Source organism: Oncorhynchus kisutch, linkage group LG23 (assembly GCF_002021735.2).
Source record: "Oncorhynchus kisutch isolate 150728-3 linkage group LG23, Okis_V2, whole genome shotgun sequence".
In the NCBI taxonomy this organism is placed as follows: domain Eukaryota; kingdom Metazoa; phylum Chordata; class Actinopteri; order Salmoniformes; family Salmonidae; genus Oncorhynchus; species Oncorhynchus kisutch.
The window spans coordinates 28,371,620-28,389,939 of NC_034196.2; the positions used below are offsets into that span (position 1 = coordinate 28,371,620).

At 44.3% G+C, this 18,320-nt stretch overlaps 1 protein-coding gene across 2 annotated transcripts; it reads right to left on the reverse strand.

The window, feature by feature from the left end:
* Positions 1–5,346: 5,346 nt before the first annotated feature.
* LOC109868824 (acetyl-coenzyme A thioesterase) lies at positions 5,347–16,314 on the reverse strand. 2 transcript variants are annotated; one of them, XR_004205048.1, is made up of 13 exons: positions 15,778–16,314; positions 14,962–15,031; positions 14,826–14,886; positions 14,445–14,688; positions 11,593–11,770; positions 11,316–11,435; positions 10,946–11,216; positions 10,189–10,272; positions 9,923–10,056; positions 9,717–9,845; positions 9,473–9,599; positions 5,673–5,902; positions 5,347–5,441 (listed from the first exon to the last, which is right to left on the reverse strand). XR_004205048.1 is itself a non-coding variant. In XM_031803154.1 (12 exons), the coding sequence occupies exons 1-12, from the start codon at positions 16,103–16,105 to the stop codon at positions 5,762–5,764; spliced, it is 1,887 nt and encodes a 628-aa protein (XP_031659014.1). In that variant the 5' UTR covers positions 16,106–16,314; the 3' UTR covers positions 5,465–5,761. The 2 variants fall into 2 exon arrangements, 1 of the variants encoding a protein (XP_031659014.1); XM_031803154.1 differs by lacking the exon at positions 5,347–5,441 and having other exon boundaries at positions 5,465–5,902.
* Between the last annotated feature and the right edge of the window lie 2,006 nt (positions 16,315–18,320).

Genomic DNA, 18,320 nt, shown 5'->3' on the forward strand with positions numbered 1-18,320 from the left:
TTAAAATGGTTATTTCAGCATTTCCCCTATGAATTTTTTAAAATTCTAAAATGGTAAAACTATTTCAAAGTAAACTTAAATGACTAAAACCACACTAAGTATGTAGAAAAGATATACACAGTGTACTTTCCATGACAGACTGACCAGGTGAATGCTATGATCCTTACAGAGGTCACCTGTTCAATCAGTGTATACGAAAAGACCGGTTAAAGGAGGATTGTTAAGCCTTGCGACATGGATCATGTATATATGTCATTCAGAGGGTGAATGGGCAGGACAAAATATTGAAGTACCTTTGAACAGGGTATGGTAGGTGCCAGGCTCACCAGTTTGAGTGTGAATTTTTATTTCATCTGTTTTGAATTCAGGCTGTCACAAAAGTGAAATAGGTCAAGGGGTGTGAATGCTTTCGGGAAGGCACTTACCACCTTCTGGTATACAGACTGAAACTAATGATTGCAAAATCATTTCAGTTCTCTTTACAAGCCAGAATTTTAAATAAAAAAATATTGAAACTTACTCTACTGGTGGTCCGTGGTGTTGATCCTTCAGATGGTCAAAATATCCACAGGAAAGTACTGTTAACACAACAGTGTTACAATCAGCCTCCGTCGCGACGTTACCTGAACGCCCATCCATGGCCCGCTAATCGTTAGCTGTCTTATCGGCTGCTATCTGAATAGGTCTATCGGACAATTTTCTTGGGTCACTATAACTATATCTATTTTGCCCATTGGATTGATCCCCTCTACCACACGGAACCCCACTAATCTACCGACGGAAACGCACGAGGTGGCTAAAAAAAGACCTCCATCCTCTGCTAGCTTGCTACCCATGGCCCGGCTAGCTGTCTGAATCGCCGTGACCCCAACCAACTTCACTACTCACTGGACCCTTATGATCACTCGGCTAAGCATGCCTCTCCTTAATGTCAATATGCCTTGTCCATTGCTGTTCTGGTTAGTGTTTATTTCACTGTAGAGCCTCTAGCCCTGCTCATTATACCTTATCCAACCTTATCCAACCACACATGCAATGACATCACCTGGTTTCAAGGATGTTTCTAGAGACAATATTTCTCTCATCATCACTCAATGCCTAGATTTACCTCCACTGTATTCACATCCTACCATACCTTTGTCAGTACATTATACCTTGAGGCTATTTTATCGCCCCCAGAAACCTCCTTTTACTCTCTGTTCCGGATGTTCTAAACAACCAATTCTCATAGCTTTTAGCCGTAACCTTATCCTACTCCTCCTCTGTTCCTCTGGTGATATAGAGCTGAATCCAGGCCCTGCAGTGCCTAGCTCCACTCCTATTCCCCAGGCACTCTCTTTTGATGACTTCTGTAATCGTAATAGCCTTGGTTTCATGCATGTTAACATTAGAAGCCTCCTCCCTAAGTTTGTTTTATTCACTGCTTTAGCACACTCTGCCAACCCGGATGTTCTAGCCGTGTCTGAATCCTGGCTTAGGAAGACCACCAAAAACTCTAAATTCTCCATCCCTAACTACAACATTTTCAGACAAGATAGAACTGCCAAAGGGGACGGTATTGCAATCTGCTGCTGCGATAGCCTGCAGAGTTCTGTCCTACTATCCAGGTCTGTACCCCAAAAATTTGAACTTCTACTTTTAAAAATCCACCTCTCTAAAAACAAGTCTCTCACCGTTGCCGCCTGCTATAGACCACCCTCTGCCCCCAGCTGTGCTCTGGACACCATATCTGAACTGATTGCCCCCCATCTATCTTCAGAGGTCGTGCTGCTAGGCGACCTAAACTGGAACATGCTTAACACCCCAGCCATCCTACAATCTAAGCTTGATGCCCTCAATCTCACACAAATGATCAATGAACCTAGCAGGTACCACCCCAAAGCCATTAACACGGGCACCCTCATAGATATCATCCTAACCAACTTGCCCTCCAAATACACCTCTACTGTTTTCAACCAAGATCTCAGCAATCACTGCCTCATTGCCTGCATCCGTAATGGTTCAGCGGTCAAGCGACCTCCACTTATCACTGTCAAACGCTCCATCAGGCCTTTCTAATCGACCTGGCCCGGGTATCCTGGAAGGATATTGACCTCATCCCGTCAGTAGAGGATGCCTGGTTATTAAAAAAAATGCCTTCCTCACCATATTAAATAAGCATGCCCCATTCAAGAAATTTAGAACCAGAAACAAATATAGCCCTTGGTTCTCTCCAGACCTGACTGCCCTAAGGCAACACAAAAACATCCTATGGCGTTCTGCATTAGCATTGAAGAGCCCCCGTGATATGAAACTTTTCAGGGAAGCTAGAAACCAATACACACAAAGACTAGCTTTTTCAAGCAGAAATTTGCTTCCTGCAACAGAAACTCAAAAAAGTTCTGAGACACTGTAAATTCCAGGGACAATAAGAACACCTCCTCCCAGCTGCCCACTGCACTGAGGATAGGAAACTCTGTCACCACCGATAAATCCACTATAATTGAGATTTTAAAAAGCATTTTTCTACGCTGGCCATGCTTTCCACCTGGCAACCCCTACCCCGGCCAACTGCACTGTACTCCCCACAGCAACTCGCCCAAGCCTTCCCCATTTCTCCTTCTCCCAAATACAGTCAGATGATGCTCTGAAAGAGCTGCAAAATCTGGACCCCTACAAATCAGCCGGGTTAGACAATCTGGACACTTTCTTTCTAAAATTATCTGCCAAAATTGTTGCAACCCCTATTACTAGCCTGTTAAACCTCTCATTTTGTCTGAGATTCCCAGAGATTGGAAAGCAGCTGTGGTCATCCCCCTCTTCAAAGGGGGGGGGGGGACACTCTACATCCAAACTGCTACAGACCTATATCTATCCTACCCTGCCTTTCTAAGGTCTTCGAAAGCCAAGTCAACAAACAGATTACAGACCATTTCGAATCCCACCGCACCTTCTCCGCTATGCAATCGGGTTTCAGAGCTTGTCATGGGTGCACCACAGCCACGCTCAAGGTCCTAAATTATATCATAACCGCCATCGATAAGAGACAATACTGTGCAGCCGTATTCATTGACCTGGCCAAGGCTTTCGACTCTGTCAATCACCACCTCCTCATCGGCAGACTCGATAGCCTTGGTTTCTCAAATGATTGCCTCGCCTGGTTCACCAACTACTTCTCTGATAGAGTTCAGTGTGTCAAGTCGGAGGGCCTGTTGTCTGGGCCTCTGGCAGTCTCTATGGGGGTGCCACAGGGTTCAATTCTTGGGCCGACTATATACATCAATGATGTCGCTCTTGCTGCTGGTGAGTCTCTGATCCACCTCGACGCAGACGACACCATTCTGTATACTTCTGGCCCTTCTTTGGACACTGTGTTAACAACCCTCTAGACAAGCTTCAATGCCATACAACTCTCCTTCCGTGGCCTCCAACTGCTCTTAAATACAAGTCAAACGAAATGCATGTTCTTCAACGGATGGCTGCCTGCACCTGCCCGCCCGTCCAGCATCACTACTCTGAACGGTTCTGACTTAGAATATGTGGACAACTACAAATACCTAGGTGTCTGGTTAGACTGTAAACTCTCCTTCTAGACTCACATCAAACATCTCCAATCCACCTTTCTTGGTTGCTAGGTGCAACTTTAAGAAAAATATTATATTATAAGAAAAATATTATTATTACACAAAAGTATGGCACTGGGCCTTTACTAGTCCTGTATTAGCGGACCGATATAGGCATCTGTAGCGTGGGCAAAAATAAAAAATCTAAACAGCAGGTTCGAGTCCCAGTCGGGGCTACCCCAATAATTCACTACATTGGACTATGGGACATAGGAGAGGTTGTGTGTCACTATCTCTTCATTCTTCTCTCTCTTCCTCTCCCTCTGTCTGTCTCTCTGTCTGCCCCTCTCCATCTGTATTTTAACTGTAGGAATCCTGGCTATGGATTGGCTGACTGTCCGGAGGCGGACAGAGACAGGAGATGGGAAGGGACATCTGCTACCGCTGTGGATCCACTGAACACGAGATCAAAAGCTGCCACGCTAAAATAGACCCAGCACTGGATGTGTGCCTCAATAAGCTGTTGCACTATCGTATGAGAAGGAAAAAGAGAGAAGGGGGGGGCTTAGGAAGGGAGCGATATAAGAGGGAGAGAGTGTGTATCCACCAGTGTGTTGTTTGTTGTACCTATGTGTGAGTGTGTGTGTTGTCTGAGACGAATGGTAGAATCGTGTGCTGTTTTGTTGCGGCTCCTGACTCATTTGTGATCTCCCTTTCTCAGGTGAATGCCCATATACCAAAAATTTAATCTGTGGTAAGACTGGTTACATGTCCAGGTCCTACCCAGACAACCCCAAAGGACTACACCGCAGGTGCAGTAGTCACACACACACACACACACAGTCATAGTACTAAACTATGCAAATACATCAGACAGACAATCCATAACATTGTCTCTTCTCCTTATCTGTAGAAGGATGTTGTCTTGTGTGTGGTTCAGTAGAACACATCCAGAAGGATTGTCCTGAGCACCAGGCTGCATGTTAGTAACCTATTCTACATACAATATATTTCTCTCTGAATATCCCTCTCTTGTCAGTTCTATACAATATATTTCTATCTGTATGTCCTTCTTGTCTGTTCTATTTAATCTATTTCTATCTGAAAGTTCTGTACAGTTTCTGTCCTTAATGCACTCCAAGATGTTACTTGACTGATGTGTGTTTGTCCAATACCCCTGTAGCTAAGCAAGTGACCTTGGGCTGGCTGTTCAATAACATGAGTGCTGACCATGAGGAAGTGCACGTGCCTGTGAAGAAACTCCCTCCCAAACAGGCCAAGGTAGTGATCTTCTGACCTGCCAATCAACCCAAAGGACTCACCAGATTGGACAGGACTGACTAGCAAAGAGCAGACTGCACATCCCAGGACTAAATCCATGAAGGTCACTGTTCTTGCTCAGAGCATTAAAAAAAGAACATCCACAGATCCATAGTCAGTGGAAATGGATAGCTTCTCTTGAAAGAGGTCTGTGTTCTCACACCGTGGACACCGTTTTTGGAATGTATATGATTCATATGGAGGGACTAGACTATATTAGACTGGAGACTGTGGTGTGCTGTACACCAGCTAACAAGGGTGTGTTCAGTTCAATTAAACATTTGCCATGTTCAGTAACGGCTTGTACTGAACGACACATTTCCCCAAAACGTTCTTGAGCAGCCCAAGTAGTGCCTTGGTCTGATGTCACAGGAGAAGGAGAGGTGTGTTGGATCTATGTGAATGACATGATAAGTTCAACTGATATTATGAATTTATTTTGTATATGATGAATTTCCTTTTAATAAAGGAGGAGTTAAACAGTCCCTCTATCCTCTCCTGTATCTAAAGATGTGTTTGTCTGCTAGCCCTCTTTGTTATAGGTTTCCTGTTTAGTGATGTAATCTCTTCCATCCCCAGCTGTCAAAGAGAAAAATACAAGGTAAAACATATAGCTTTTATTTGTTATTTACAGAATAGGTTTTGTCATTATGAGTATCATTATGTCACTGTACATTACTCGCATCAACATCTTAAATATTTATAGAAAAATTTATTAAATAAGACCTACACCACATACATGAGCTAAATTTGCTCTGAATTGTTACAGAAACGTCACAAATACATTTTGGGTAAGTGTAAATGTAACACCTGTATTAGCAGCCATGGACAGGTCTGTATTGTTAGAATCTGTGCTGCTGTGTCAGTTCACCATCATAGACTCATGCTTAGTGTGTGAGTCAGTAGAGGGTAGTGATGAGGTCTCTCTCCAGGAAGGTGGTACATGCACTAGCCGTCTCCTCCATAGACTTGGACCAGCCTGCCAGGTTACCTGCTACATACGGCAAAACACCTGACGTCACCTGGTTGTAGTAACACACCTGGAACACAAAATAAGACACACCTGGTGTTTACACATTTGATAAATAGTGAGGTCTATGGAGGGCTAATGAAGACGTGATGGAAGCTAACAAGTTATTATACAGTGCTTATTAACCCTATAAAAAATGGCATTTAAATGACTTTCATTTATCTGCATGACTTTATATTTAGCCTCACAATGAATTGTTTCACCATTTTCTTTTCAGGAAACTAGGGCTACAAGTAGAACCCAATTTGGAATAAACAGTTGCATTCATGAATTTTATTGACAATTGTCCGTAAAAAAAAAAAAGATCCGCCAAAGAAAAAAAAAACTGACAAAAAAGCATTTAGAAGAATGTTGTAAGTACAGATGGTTTGCTCTGTGGGAAGTGAAGATCCTACTAGTGAGTGACAACTATGTGAGCTTATTGCAGTATTATAGACACTAGGTGGTGAGGGTAGGTAGCAACACATCTGCCACGCTGATCCTCAACACTGGAGCCCCTCAAGTGTGCGTGCTCAGTCCCCTCCTGTACTCCCTGTTCATCCACAACACCATCATTAAGTTTGCAGACGACACAACAGTGGCAGGCCTGATCACCGACAACGACGAGACAGCCTATAGGGAGGAGGTCAGAGACCTGGCCAGGTGGTGCCAGGATAACAACCTATCCCTCAACGTAACCAAGACTAAGGAGATGATTGTGGACTACAGGAAAAGGAAGACCGAGCACGCCCCCATTCTCATCGATGGGGCTGTAGTGGAGCAGGTTTAGAGCTTCAAGTTCCTCGGTGTCCACATCACCAACAAACTAGAATGGTCCAAACACACCAAGACAGTCGTGAAGAGGGCACGACAAAGCCTATTCCCCCTCAGGAAACTAAAAAGATTTGGCATGAGTCCTCAGTTCCTCAAAGGTTCTACAGCTGCAACATCGAGAGCATGCTGACTGGTTGCATCACTGCCTGGTACGGCAATTGCTCGGCCTCCGACCGCAAGGCACTACAGAGGGTAAAAATTGTCAAAGACCCCAGCCACCGTAGTCATAGACTGTTCTCTCTACTACCGCATGGCAAGCGGTACCGGAGTGCCAAGTCTAGGACAACATTAATTACGGCACACGTGACAAATAAACTTTGATTATATTTGATTTGATATGTCCTGGGATTTCCTATGATCTTCTACGTAGAGGAAGCCCTTACCTTCTACTCCCGTGTGGCTTCTGAGAGTCATAGAGCAAAACGTGTGTTCTGTGAGAGTCTCAGGTTTTCATAGATAGCTTTTAATTGTTTGTAGCGCAAACCATTCGGACTCTAAAGACGTTTTTGTCAAATGTCCTGGCCCTGGTCCCTTCAGAATCCGCCCTCTTCTCACAAACACCTCTCTAACTCAGCCTCCGTTAATCACACAGACTAATAGACAAATCCAACCAAGAAGTCTGTAGCTCAAACACACAATGTTTTAAAGGGGTTAGAAGTCCAAAATGTGCCGGTGTCAGGGGTGGAACTGTAGGAGTTAATGGCCTCTGCCGTGTGTCAGGGGTGGGACTGTAGGAGTTAATGGCCTCTGCCGTGTGTCAGGGGTGGGACTGTAGGAGTTAATGGCCTCTGCCGTGTGTCAGGGGTGGGACTGTAGGAGTTAATGGACTGTGCCGTGTGTCAGGGGTGGGACTGTAGGAGTTAATGGACTGTGCCGTGTGTCAGGGGTGGGACTGTAGGAGTTAATGGACTGTGCCGTGTGTCAGGGGTGGGACTGTAGGAGTTAATGGCCTCTGCCGTGTGTCAGGGGTGGAACTGTAGGAGTTAATGGCCTCTGCCGTGTGTCAGGGGTGGGACTGTAGGAGTTAATGGCCTCTGCCGTGTGTCAGGGGTGGGACTGTAGGAGTTAATGGACTCTGCCGTGTGTCAGGGGTGGGACTGTAGGAGTTAATGGACTGTGCCGTGTGTCAGGGGTGGGACTGTAGGAGTTAATGGACTGTGCCGTGTGTCAGGGGTGGGACTGTAGGAGTTAATGGACTCTGCCGTGTGTCAGGGGTGGGACTGTAGGAGTTAATGGCCTCTGCCGTGTGTCAGGGGTGGGACTGTAGGAGTTAATGGACTCTGCCGTGTGTCAGGGGTGGGACTGTAGGAGTTAATGGCCTCTGCCGTGTGTCAGGGGTGGGACTGTAGGAGTTAATGGACTGTGCCGTGTGTCAGGGGTGGGACTGTAGGAGTTAATGGCCTCTGCCGTGTGTCAGGGGTGGGACTGTAGGAGTTAATGGACTGTGCCGTGTGTCAGGGGTGGGACTGTAGGAGTTAATGGACTGTGCCGTGTGTCAGGGGTGGGACTGTAGGAGTTAATGGACTGTGCCGTGTGTCAGGGGTGGGACTGTAGGAGTTAATGGCCTCTGCCGTGTGTCAGGGGTGGAACTGTAGGAGTTAATGGCCTCTGCCGTGTGTCAGGGGTGGGACTGTAGGAGTTAATGGCCTCTGCCGTGTGTCAGGGGTGGGACTGTAGGAGTTAATGGACTCTGCCGTGTGTCAGGGGTGGGACTGTAGGAGTTAATGGACTGTGCCGTGTGTCAGGGGTGGGACTGTAGGAGTTAATGGACTGTGCCGTGTGTGCGTGCGTGTTAGTGATGTGCAGTTCGCCAACAATTTGTTATTTTTCAACAACTCTTTTTACTGACTCGAGAGTCCCGTTCGTTTTTCTGAGTGACACGCTCATTATAGTAATTTGTTCAACCTGCTGGCCGCAATGAATTCTACAGCAGGATTGATAAGTGCTCCTCCAGCTCAGTGGCTCTGGAGACATGCTCTCACCAACAACTGTCTGTCACATATGCGCGTAGGAAAATAGCCCATGCTGCAGGTAGCATAGAGAAGAAGAATACATGTTAAGAACTGTTCATTGATCTCATGGTGCAAATATGAATGCAATTCATTGATTATGTATTCTTATGATGGATACAACTTTGTCGAACCAAAACATGCACAGCCTCTGCTCAACAAACTCGAACTCGAGAATGAATCGTTTGGGAGGGGCTTCTGCAGTTCGCAAATGATATTGTGCTTATCACCCTCACAGCAGTCAAGCAGTTGCATGACACCAAGAATCATTCACAATCTAGTCCTGTTGTGGCTGCAACTAGACCTCATTTCAAAGGAATCAAGGAATAATCGTATATGTATGACTAGCAATCACATGTACATAGTTGAAATCACAATTTTGCAAGGTTGTCACAAATGACAGCGCCAATAAGCCTTTTTTGGTGAATGAGATGTGACTCTGAGAGGCTTGTAGAGTCATGACTCGAGGTTTCAGTTCATCGTTCGCCGGTAGGGGGTCTTGCATGCACTGGGTATTACTTAATCAAATGAACTAAATTAGTTTAAAGATTTGTTCTTTTAACTGAACGACTCAAAAAGATCAAAGTCAGTAAAATGAGCCAAACTTCCCATCACTAGATGGGAGTAGACCTTGATGAAAAGGTAGTGTGTGTCAACTAGGCAAATGAGAAAGCCAAAACAAAATCATACAAAGCAAGACTACACGGAGGTCCAAGGGAGTGTCGTAGGCAGTCAGTGTGTTGGTGCGTCTGCCTCACCTTGCAGCTGTTGAGTCCTAGGCTGTGGATGAGGAAACCGGCACACTTGGCCTCGCTACGGAGGAAACCCTCCACAGGGGGAACTGTTGTCACAGTTACCGACCTCAGGGCCACCACATAGGGGTCACTGTAGAAGAAACACACGTATAATTACAGAAATCAGAATGATCACAACCATCACCCCTGTTGAAGACAGGAACACACACACACACACACACAAACATTATTCTGAAGGAAACCTTACCCGTCTTTGCAGGGCTGCCTCTTTGATAGCAGGAACACAAAGTCACGGCTCTTGCCTCCATTGATGGGGGGGCATTTAATATGATATACTGTCTCTTCCTCATCCGCCCTCTCCACCTCCTCACAGCTCCTACAGAAAGAAGGGGGTGTGAGGTTAAAGGTTTAGTTAGTTTAATGAATATAAAGCTCTGTGTTGGTCATACTTACAGGTAGTGTTTGTCCCAAAGAGGTCGCAGCGTGAGGTCAGCCAGTAAGGTGAAGGCATGGAGGGCAGAGCTCATGACCTCCATCTGAACTTGGACACAAAGCAGCTCCACCTCCTCATGGACATACACAGCGACCTGGATACACAAACATACAACAGAGAAAGGTCAACGTAAAAGCAAAATGGTGTCCATCTCCAAAAGGACAGAGAATCTCGTTTACAAAATTGCCATATAATGCCTCCGTTCATGCATTTGTGTGTTTCTTACTCTGTCACTGATGCTGCTGGCTTCCCAGTCTTGTTTCCCAGCCAGTACAGTCAGAGCTGCTACGTTGTTATAGCCCAGATACACCTGCAGGGGGCGATAGGAGAGAGAGAGACAGTGAGCTGAGAAATAATGAGTGTATCTCAGCTTCAAACAACTTGTCATCTGGCATGGCAGCTGTGGTAGAAAAAGTTCTCAATTGTCATTCTTGAGTAGAAGTAAAGATACCTTAATAGAAGATGAAAAGTGAAAGTCACCCAGTAAAATTCTACTTGAGTAAAAGTCTAAAAGTATTTGATTTTAAACATACTTAAGTATCAAAAGTAAAAGTATAAATTATTTCAAATTCCTTATATTAAGCAATCCAGAGTAATTTACAGATATCCAGATGGCACACTCTAACATCCTGTACAAACAAAGCATTTGTGTTTAGTGAGTATGCCAGATCAGAGGCAGTAGGGATGACCAGGGATGTTCCCTTGATAAGTGTGTGAATTCAACCATTAATTCACTATCACTTTTAAAATACAATAATCCTGTCCTGCTCAGCATTCAACGAGTACTTTTGGGTGTTAGGAAAACTGTATGGAGTAAAAAGTACATTCTTTTCTTTAGGAATGTAGTGAAGTAAAAGTAGTCAAAAATACGTAAGTAAAAATACTTTAAAGTACTACTTAAGTACTTTACACCACTGCATGGCAGCAATGTGGCTAGAACAATGGGTGCAGGTAGTGTCATGTTCATTACATGGTTGTAGTACCTGGTTGCTTTTGTCCCAGGGGACAGAGAGAGGAGCCTCCTCCTTACAGGATAGGATGTGCTTTCTAGCCATGCGTATTCTCTTCCTGACAATGGCAGACAGATATCTTCTCTCGCCGTCCTGGGTGGTGTATGTGACTTGGGGGAAGGCAGGTACGTCACCAGGTGTGTTAGCTAGCTGGTAGATGAGGAAGGCACTGTTGATGTGACGCGGTTTGTTCGCGGTCCACTCCTCACAGTTATAGGCCTCCACTCGGACACCTACCTCGATACTATACACACAGGTGCACACACATTTTAAATACTGTGCTAATTACATTTCCATAGGATGTGATTATCAGAAAGGTAAGACAGATTACTAGAAGTGTTACCTGTTGTTAAATGTGTTGTTGACCACAGCCTTAAAGACCAGTCTGTCACCTACAGAGGAGGGCCCTCTGAAGCGGAACATGTCTACAGACCTCAGAGAGGGGAAGCAGCCACACAGACGACTGGAGAGAGAGAAGAGACAGAGAGGGTTAGTTGTGTGTGTGTGTGTGTGTGTGTGTGTGTGTGTGTGTGTGTGTGTGTGTGTGTGTGTGTGTGTGTGTGTGTGTGTGTGTGTGTGTGTGTGTGTGTGTGTGTGTGTGTGTGTGTCTGTCTGTCTACCTGGCTGCCACTGTGGCTGCGTTCTCCATCCAGGCCATGATCTGTCCTCCGAAGGTGTTGCCATGGTGATTAGCATGTGGAGGCAGTACCAGCTCGATGCTCTCTACACGCGTGAACTCTGTGGACACAGCAGACAGCGGGTCTCTCCTGCTACACACACCTGGAGAGGAATAGTTACCTGATGGGGAGGAACAGGTACAGACATGGGGATTAAAAAGAGATACAATGACACGTCTAGAACAGCTAATCACCAACTCAGCAATATCCCTCAGACAGACATGTACGTTGCTTCATCATGGGGCTCTGACAGAGAGCATTACACATAGATAACCCACTGGGCACACTGTGTCATTTCAACGTGGATAATTGGGTCATTTATTTATCCGTTATTTTACCAGGTAAATTGACTGAGAACACATTCTCATTTGCAGCAGCGACCTGGGGAATAGTTTCAGGGGAGAGGAAGGGGATGAATGAGCCAATTGTAAACTGGGGATTATTAGGTGACCATGACGGTTTGAGGGCCAGATTGGGAATTTAGCCAGGACACCGGGATTAACACCCCTACCTCAGAGAGTCAGGACACCCATTTAACGTCCCATCCAAAAGACAGCACCCTACACATGGCAGTGTCCCCAATCACTGCCCTGGGATATTTTTTAGACCAGAGGAAAGAGTGCCTCCTACTGGCCCTCCAACACCACTTCCAGCAGCATCTGGTGTCCCATCCAGGGACTGACCAGGACCAACCCTGCCTAGCTTCAGAAGCAAGCCAGCAGTGGTATGCAGGGTGGTATGCTGTTGGTAATATTTGGTTGAGATGTTGATCAATGAGATTACCCACTCAAAAAGACAGCCAAAGGTTGATTGAATTTCCAATGTGTTATCACTACATTTTCAACCATTTAAAAGAACAGCAAAGTTCAATTGGGAATAAAAATGTCAGATATTTCGTTTATTTATTCAACAGATTAATATGATATCACTGTACTCCATCTAATAGCAGAACCAAATGACCTGGATTCCAGTTGAGATTACATTAAAAGTACATCATGGTGCAAGTGATCAATGCTGTTTGAGATATTGCGCAGATTATTACAGAAATTGTGAATATCTCCACAGACCCGCTATCTTCAACTTGCATGACTTATACGATTACATAGGAAGATATGTATAGTCATATTAACCTCAATGTGGCCATGGATGTGTTACTCATTTTAAGGTTGAATGTTACATAACTTTAGGCTATTTGCTGTATTACAAAAGTAGTATTGAATTGTGTTTGGTTGACAACGCAACCAAATATCAACATTAAAAAGACATATCTACTGCTTGGATAGTTCCATCTGAGCCACTGTTATGTTTGGTTGAGTTGGAGACATGAATCTAATATAACATGTGTTAACTTATCAACAAGTTAACACACTATTTATTGTATTTAAAAAAGTGATAGTGAATTATGTTTGGTTGTCAACACATATAACGTCTGCTTGGATAGTTCCATCTGAGCCACTGACATATTCTGGCTTTAATTCCAGTTTGTCTACAAACTAATAATTCATATGTTGGAGTCACGTCTCCATCTCAACCAAAAATCTAAGTTACAGAATAGGACTAAATCAAATCAAACTCTAAATGAACTTCAAATATAGTTTGATTTGATTTAGTCCTATTCTCTAACTTAGATTTTTGGTTGAGATGGAGAGTTGACTCCAACATATAAATGATTAATTTGTAGACAAACTGGAAATAAAGCCAGACTAAGTCAGTGGTACAGATGGAACTATCCAAGCAGAATATGCATCTCCTTCAAATGTTGATATATGGTTGTGTTGACAACCAAACACAATTCAATATATTTTAAATCAAGCTTGAAACCCCAGGTCTATTGTGTGGTCTATTCTTAGTTGATTACTGGGATCAATCTAACATTTCCCGTTGATGTCTTTGTAAATATAGGCTTACAGAGCATCATTGATGATTGATAAAGTATGGCCACATTTCATTTGCTCTGTTAAACCTACCCTTTGGAATGACTTCGATGGTAACAGTGAATCTATTTTGTTTTTAAGTGGAGATCTTTCAACAATCATTCTCACAATAGCACATTGGTAACAGATCTAACAGCTGGGCTTAGTTAATACCTTGGATCTGAGACCAACATGTAGCTGTAGATAGATACATTTTCCAGTAGGAGGTGCTGCCCAGCCTATAGTTTTTTTCTGGATAGTGGATATAACTTACAAAATCTTACATTGTTTAAAAAGTACAACTTCAACATAATAAGGTTTTTGTATTTTGAAATGTGGTTTCCATGATGACATAATACTGTGGCTGAAATTTCACTTCAACAACAGTTTACATTGATTACTGTTTTTAGAAACACTTTTTTCCCCCACATGGTTTCCATGTCACAACACATTGAAAAATTACGTTGTAACAACGTTGATTCAACCAGTTTGTGCCCAGTGGATCTGAAAAAAAATATGTGTTGGCTCTTCTCTTTGTGTTGGTGTGTATGTGAGTGTGGATGTCTTTTTCTGTCCTCTTGCTGACTCTTAGCCCTTTCCATCAGAGCACTGTACCAAACAAACTCTATCTCTCCTCTTTCTCAGCTACAAAGGTATTTATTTGTTTATATTTGCCGATTGAAAATGAGTTCAAGGGGCAATTATAGTTCCTCTCAGAACAAGATAACATAAGTCAAGATAACGATACAGATTAGGACACAATATCCCAGGCTGACGCACACACACACACAGAGATGTGAGAGAGGAGCGAGAGAGAGAATGAGAGAGAGAGAAATAGAGAGAGGTCTAGACAGAGAGAGCGAGAAATACAGAGAGACTGACCGTTGGCTAGTGTGTGGTAGTCTTGTAGCAAGGTACTGAAGGTCTGTTCATTGTAAAGGCGAAGTCTTCGTCTCTCTGAGGCCAGAGAATGCTGCAGCTGCTCCTCTGCAGAACACAGATCCTCCACCGGCCGCAACAACACTTTCTGTGGTCCCGCTGGCTTTCCAACAAAGGTGGAGTAGGCCACACATACCAACCTCTCCACATGTTCCCTCACATCCTGCACTGACACACGGATTCCAACCTAAACACACAATTGTTATATTATACATTGAAATATATATAAAACTTGTACATGCGTGCATATGTGTGTGTGTGTGTGTGTGTGTGTGTGTGTGTGTGTGCGGGTGTGTGCGGGTGCGTGCGTGTGTGTAGTCTTACCTCCATGCTAGTGGTGAACGCTCTGTTGACTTTGGACTTGATGGTGATCACCTGACCAACCCTGCAAACAACATTAGAAATATTAAAAACGTTACATGCATTTGATTGATTGATTGACTGATTGGTTGACGCGTACCTTCCAGTCTCCTCAAACTGGATGTCGTCCATGGATAGTGTAACACATGCCATCCCAGCATGACGCTCAGCTAAGGGACACACACACAGTTATCTCACATTGTTAATCTTTATATTTACAGTATTTATGTTTCATCTCTCCAACTTTGGCCCGAACTACAATTACAGTGACATGCCAATCCTTAACATCCTCATGGTGGATAACACAAATCTCTTATTATGTGTTATTGTACGCGCACACGCGCGCGCACACACACACACACACACACACACACACACACACACACACACACACACACACACACACACACACACACACACACACACACACACACACACACACACACACACACACACACACACACACACACACACACACACACACACACACACACACAGGGGAATGTTAGTAGGTGAGGGGTCAGTGCACTGCTGTTACCCTGTCTGTCCAGCAATGGCCACTGAAGGTCAGCTCTGTCACACACACACTACTTGCGTAACTGAGGTGGTGTGTGTGGGGGTGTGTGTGAGGTGGCAGACACTACCCCTGACATCTAATCCGTTTCTATTCCTGAACTCTGAACTGTTCCTAGTCTCTATATTGTTAACATTTACTCAGCATTTACACCAGAGGAAACTCTCCACCTGATATTTAAATATACATATACAGATGGGAATAGCGGTGTAAAGTTTCCATGAACTTTACATGGTCTACTTGTCTGTCTTCTTTGCATGGAAACAGACACAAAGACACACACGTACACACACAGCCACATGCGCGCACCAGCACACACACACACACACACTATATACTGACCAGCGAGGCAGGCGATTGTGTCCATCCATTTGAGTAGCTGCCCAGCACTCAGGTCTCCTTGGTGATCTGCATGGCATGGCTGTATAGACTGACACATCTGGACATCCATAGGTGCAGGGGTTTGCACACAACATGAGCCCAGGAGAGGAGCAGCCTGAGCAGACCGATGCCTCTGGATCTCTTGGTCCTTATGGGGCTCCACAGGGCATGACCCCCGGTGTACACCCAGGCTCGGAGCATATTGGGTGGGCACAGGGACAGGCCCCTTCAGATCCCGGAGGTAGTGGTTGTCCAGAGTGAAGCCATTCTGGAGGCTTTGGATCATCATGACCCTGTTGCTTCTCTGAGTAAGTGCAGAGAAAATCAGTATACCAGCCTATCTGAGTCCCTGAGTGAGAGCAAGTGAGCGAGATGGCAGTGTAACACCACTCTGTCCCTCCCTCCTTCCCTCTCTCCGTCTGGAAATCTTATCTGTGGTAAATCTTATCTGCGGCTCTAAGCCCTATGACGTAAACACACACCGTTACACACTGTGGCAATGAGTTTCAATCATAGTTCTCACTCAATTTGATGACACACTCCGACTTTGGGGGGTCTGGCAAGGGAGATGGAAAACTGGACTGGAAACGGTCACCAAACTCAGTCACATGATATGACACACAATCCTCTACATTCTTGAAACTTGGCTGGTACACAGACGTGCGTGCGCACACACATACCTAACACACACTACAGATGGACTCTGACAGCCCGGTGTGCTGATAGTACTCGTGACCCCGGAATAGACCAATAATATCTATCTGCAGACTGCAGTAACTACAAGGGATGATTATAGCCTACCTTATCATGTAGTTTTAGGAGAAACAGAGAAAACTAAATCATACAGCTGTTTTTTAAATGTTTTACATATAACTTCGGATGCTAGCTAGCAAGCAGACCTCCTTGAAGATCGACCAAAGTATCAGCTATCACACCATGTAAAGGAACAACCTCCACGTTTCTCTCAGAAAATGCAACTAACTGGATTTATGTCAACTCCGTCAGACACTCCGTCGGAATTTTACAATTCCTGTCCAACAAGTGTTTAAATGCCTTGATTATTTCATTCTAAAATTAGATTATTTAAATATGCAATACAATAAGGGGTTCTTATGGTATGGCTGACCCTGCTCATTTCTGATTCATTTAGGGTTATAGGCAAGTCTGATGGAGTTAACCAAATCTCCCAACACATCTTTTAGGAATCAACATTTTGAGAATAATATCATTTAAAGTCAAATGATCATTTTTCTGTTTGCATCCATTATTGACAGGTTTTAGAATTTTAAACCCTTTTTGGGAGAGTTTGAAACTGGTCTCCTTGGCTCCGGACAAGGGTATTTCCAAGCATAGAGCCGACATGGAAATGAATAGTATCACCAGTATTTTGAGAATATCCCCCCAAAATATTTTCCCTCATAGATTCCCCTAAATTAAAATGTTAAGCTCAAATAATGCAACAAAATACATATTTTTTTCAACTATAAAAAATTTTCCCTGTCGGAAAAAGATTGTCCCAATTTCCTATTGGATGCTTTCTTCATTCATAAAGACTTTTTATTCCATTTTGATACATTTATTAGCAGAGACCATGTGATATGGAGTGTCATTCTAACTTGTAGGGGACATGGGGCCATCAGTTGGACATTGATTAGATCACTATATACACAAATGTATGTGGACACCCCTTCAAATGAGTTAATTCGTTTTTTTCAGCCACATCCGTTGCTGACAGGTGTATACAATCTAGCACACAGCCATGCAATCTCCATAGCTAAACAGTGTAGAATGGCCTTAAGAGCTCAGTGACTTTCAACGTGGCACTGTCATAGGATGCCACCTTTCCAACAAGTCAGTTTGTCATATTTCTGCCCTGCTAGAGCTGCCTCAGTCAACTGTCAGTGCTGTTAATTTGAAGAGGAAACGTCTAGGAGCAGCAACGCGTAGTGGTAGGCCACATAAGCTCACAGAACGGGACCGCTAACTGCTGAAGTGCGTCTGTCCTCGTTTGCAACACTCACTACCGAGTTCCAATCTGCCTCTGGGAGCAACATCAGCACAATAACTGTTCGTAGGGAGTGACCGAGCAGCCGCATACAAGCCTAAGATCACCATGTGCAATGCCAAGCGTCGGCTGGAGGGGTGTAAAGCTCGCTGCCATTGGACTCTGGAGCAGTGGAAATGTGTTCTCTGGAGTGATGAATCACGCTTCACCATCTGGCAGTCTGATGGACAAATCTGGGTTTGGCGGATGCCAGGAGAACGCGACCTGCCTCAATGCATAGTGCCAACTGTAAAGTCTGATGGAGGAGGAATAATGGTCTGGGGTTGGTTTCCATGGTTTGGGCAGACCCGTTAGTTCCAGTGAAGGGAAATCTTAACGCTACAGCATACAATGACATTCTAGACAATTCTGTACTTCCAACTTTGTGGCAATAGTTTGGGGGAAAGCCCTTTCCTACTTCAGTATGACAATGCCCCCATGCACAAAGCCAGGTCCATAC

Excerpts from the sequence above, each read along its gene's own strand:
- LOC109868824 (XM_031803154.1), bottom strand. The coding sequence starts at position 16,105 with ATGATGATCCAAAGCCTCCAGAATGGCTTCACTCTGGACAACCACTAC. Across the intron at positions 9,846-9,922 it reads CTTTGGGACAAACACTACCT|GAGCTGTGAGGAGGTGGAGA; the intron begins GTAAGTATGACC and ends TTCTTTCTGTAG. Across the intron at positions 5,903-9,472 it reads TAGGACTCAACAGCTGCAAG|GTGTGTTACTACAACCAGGT; the intron begins GTGAGGCAGACG and ends TTTGTGTTCCAG.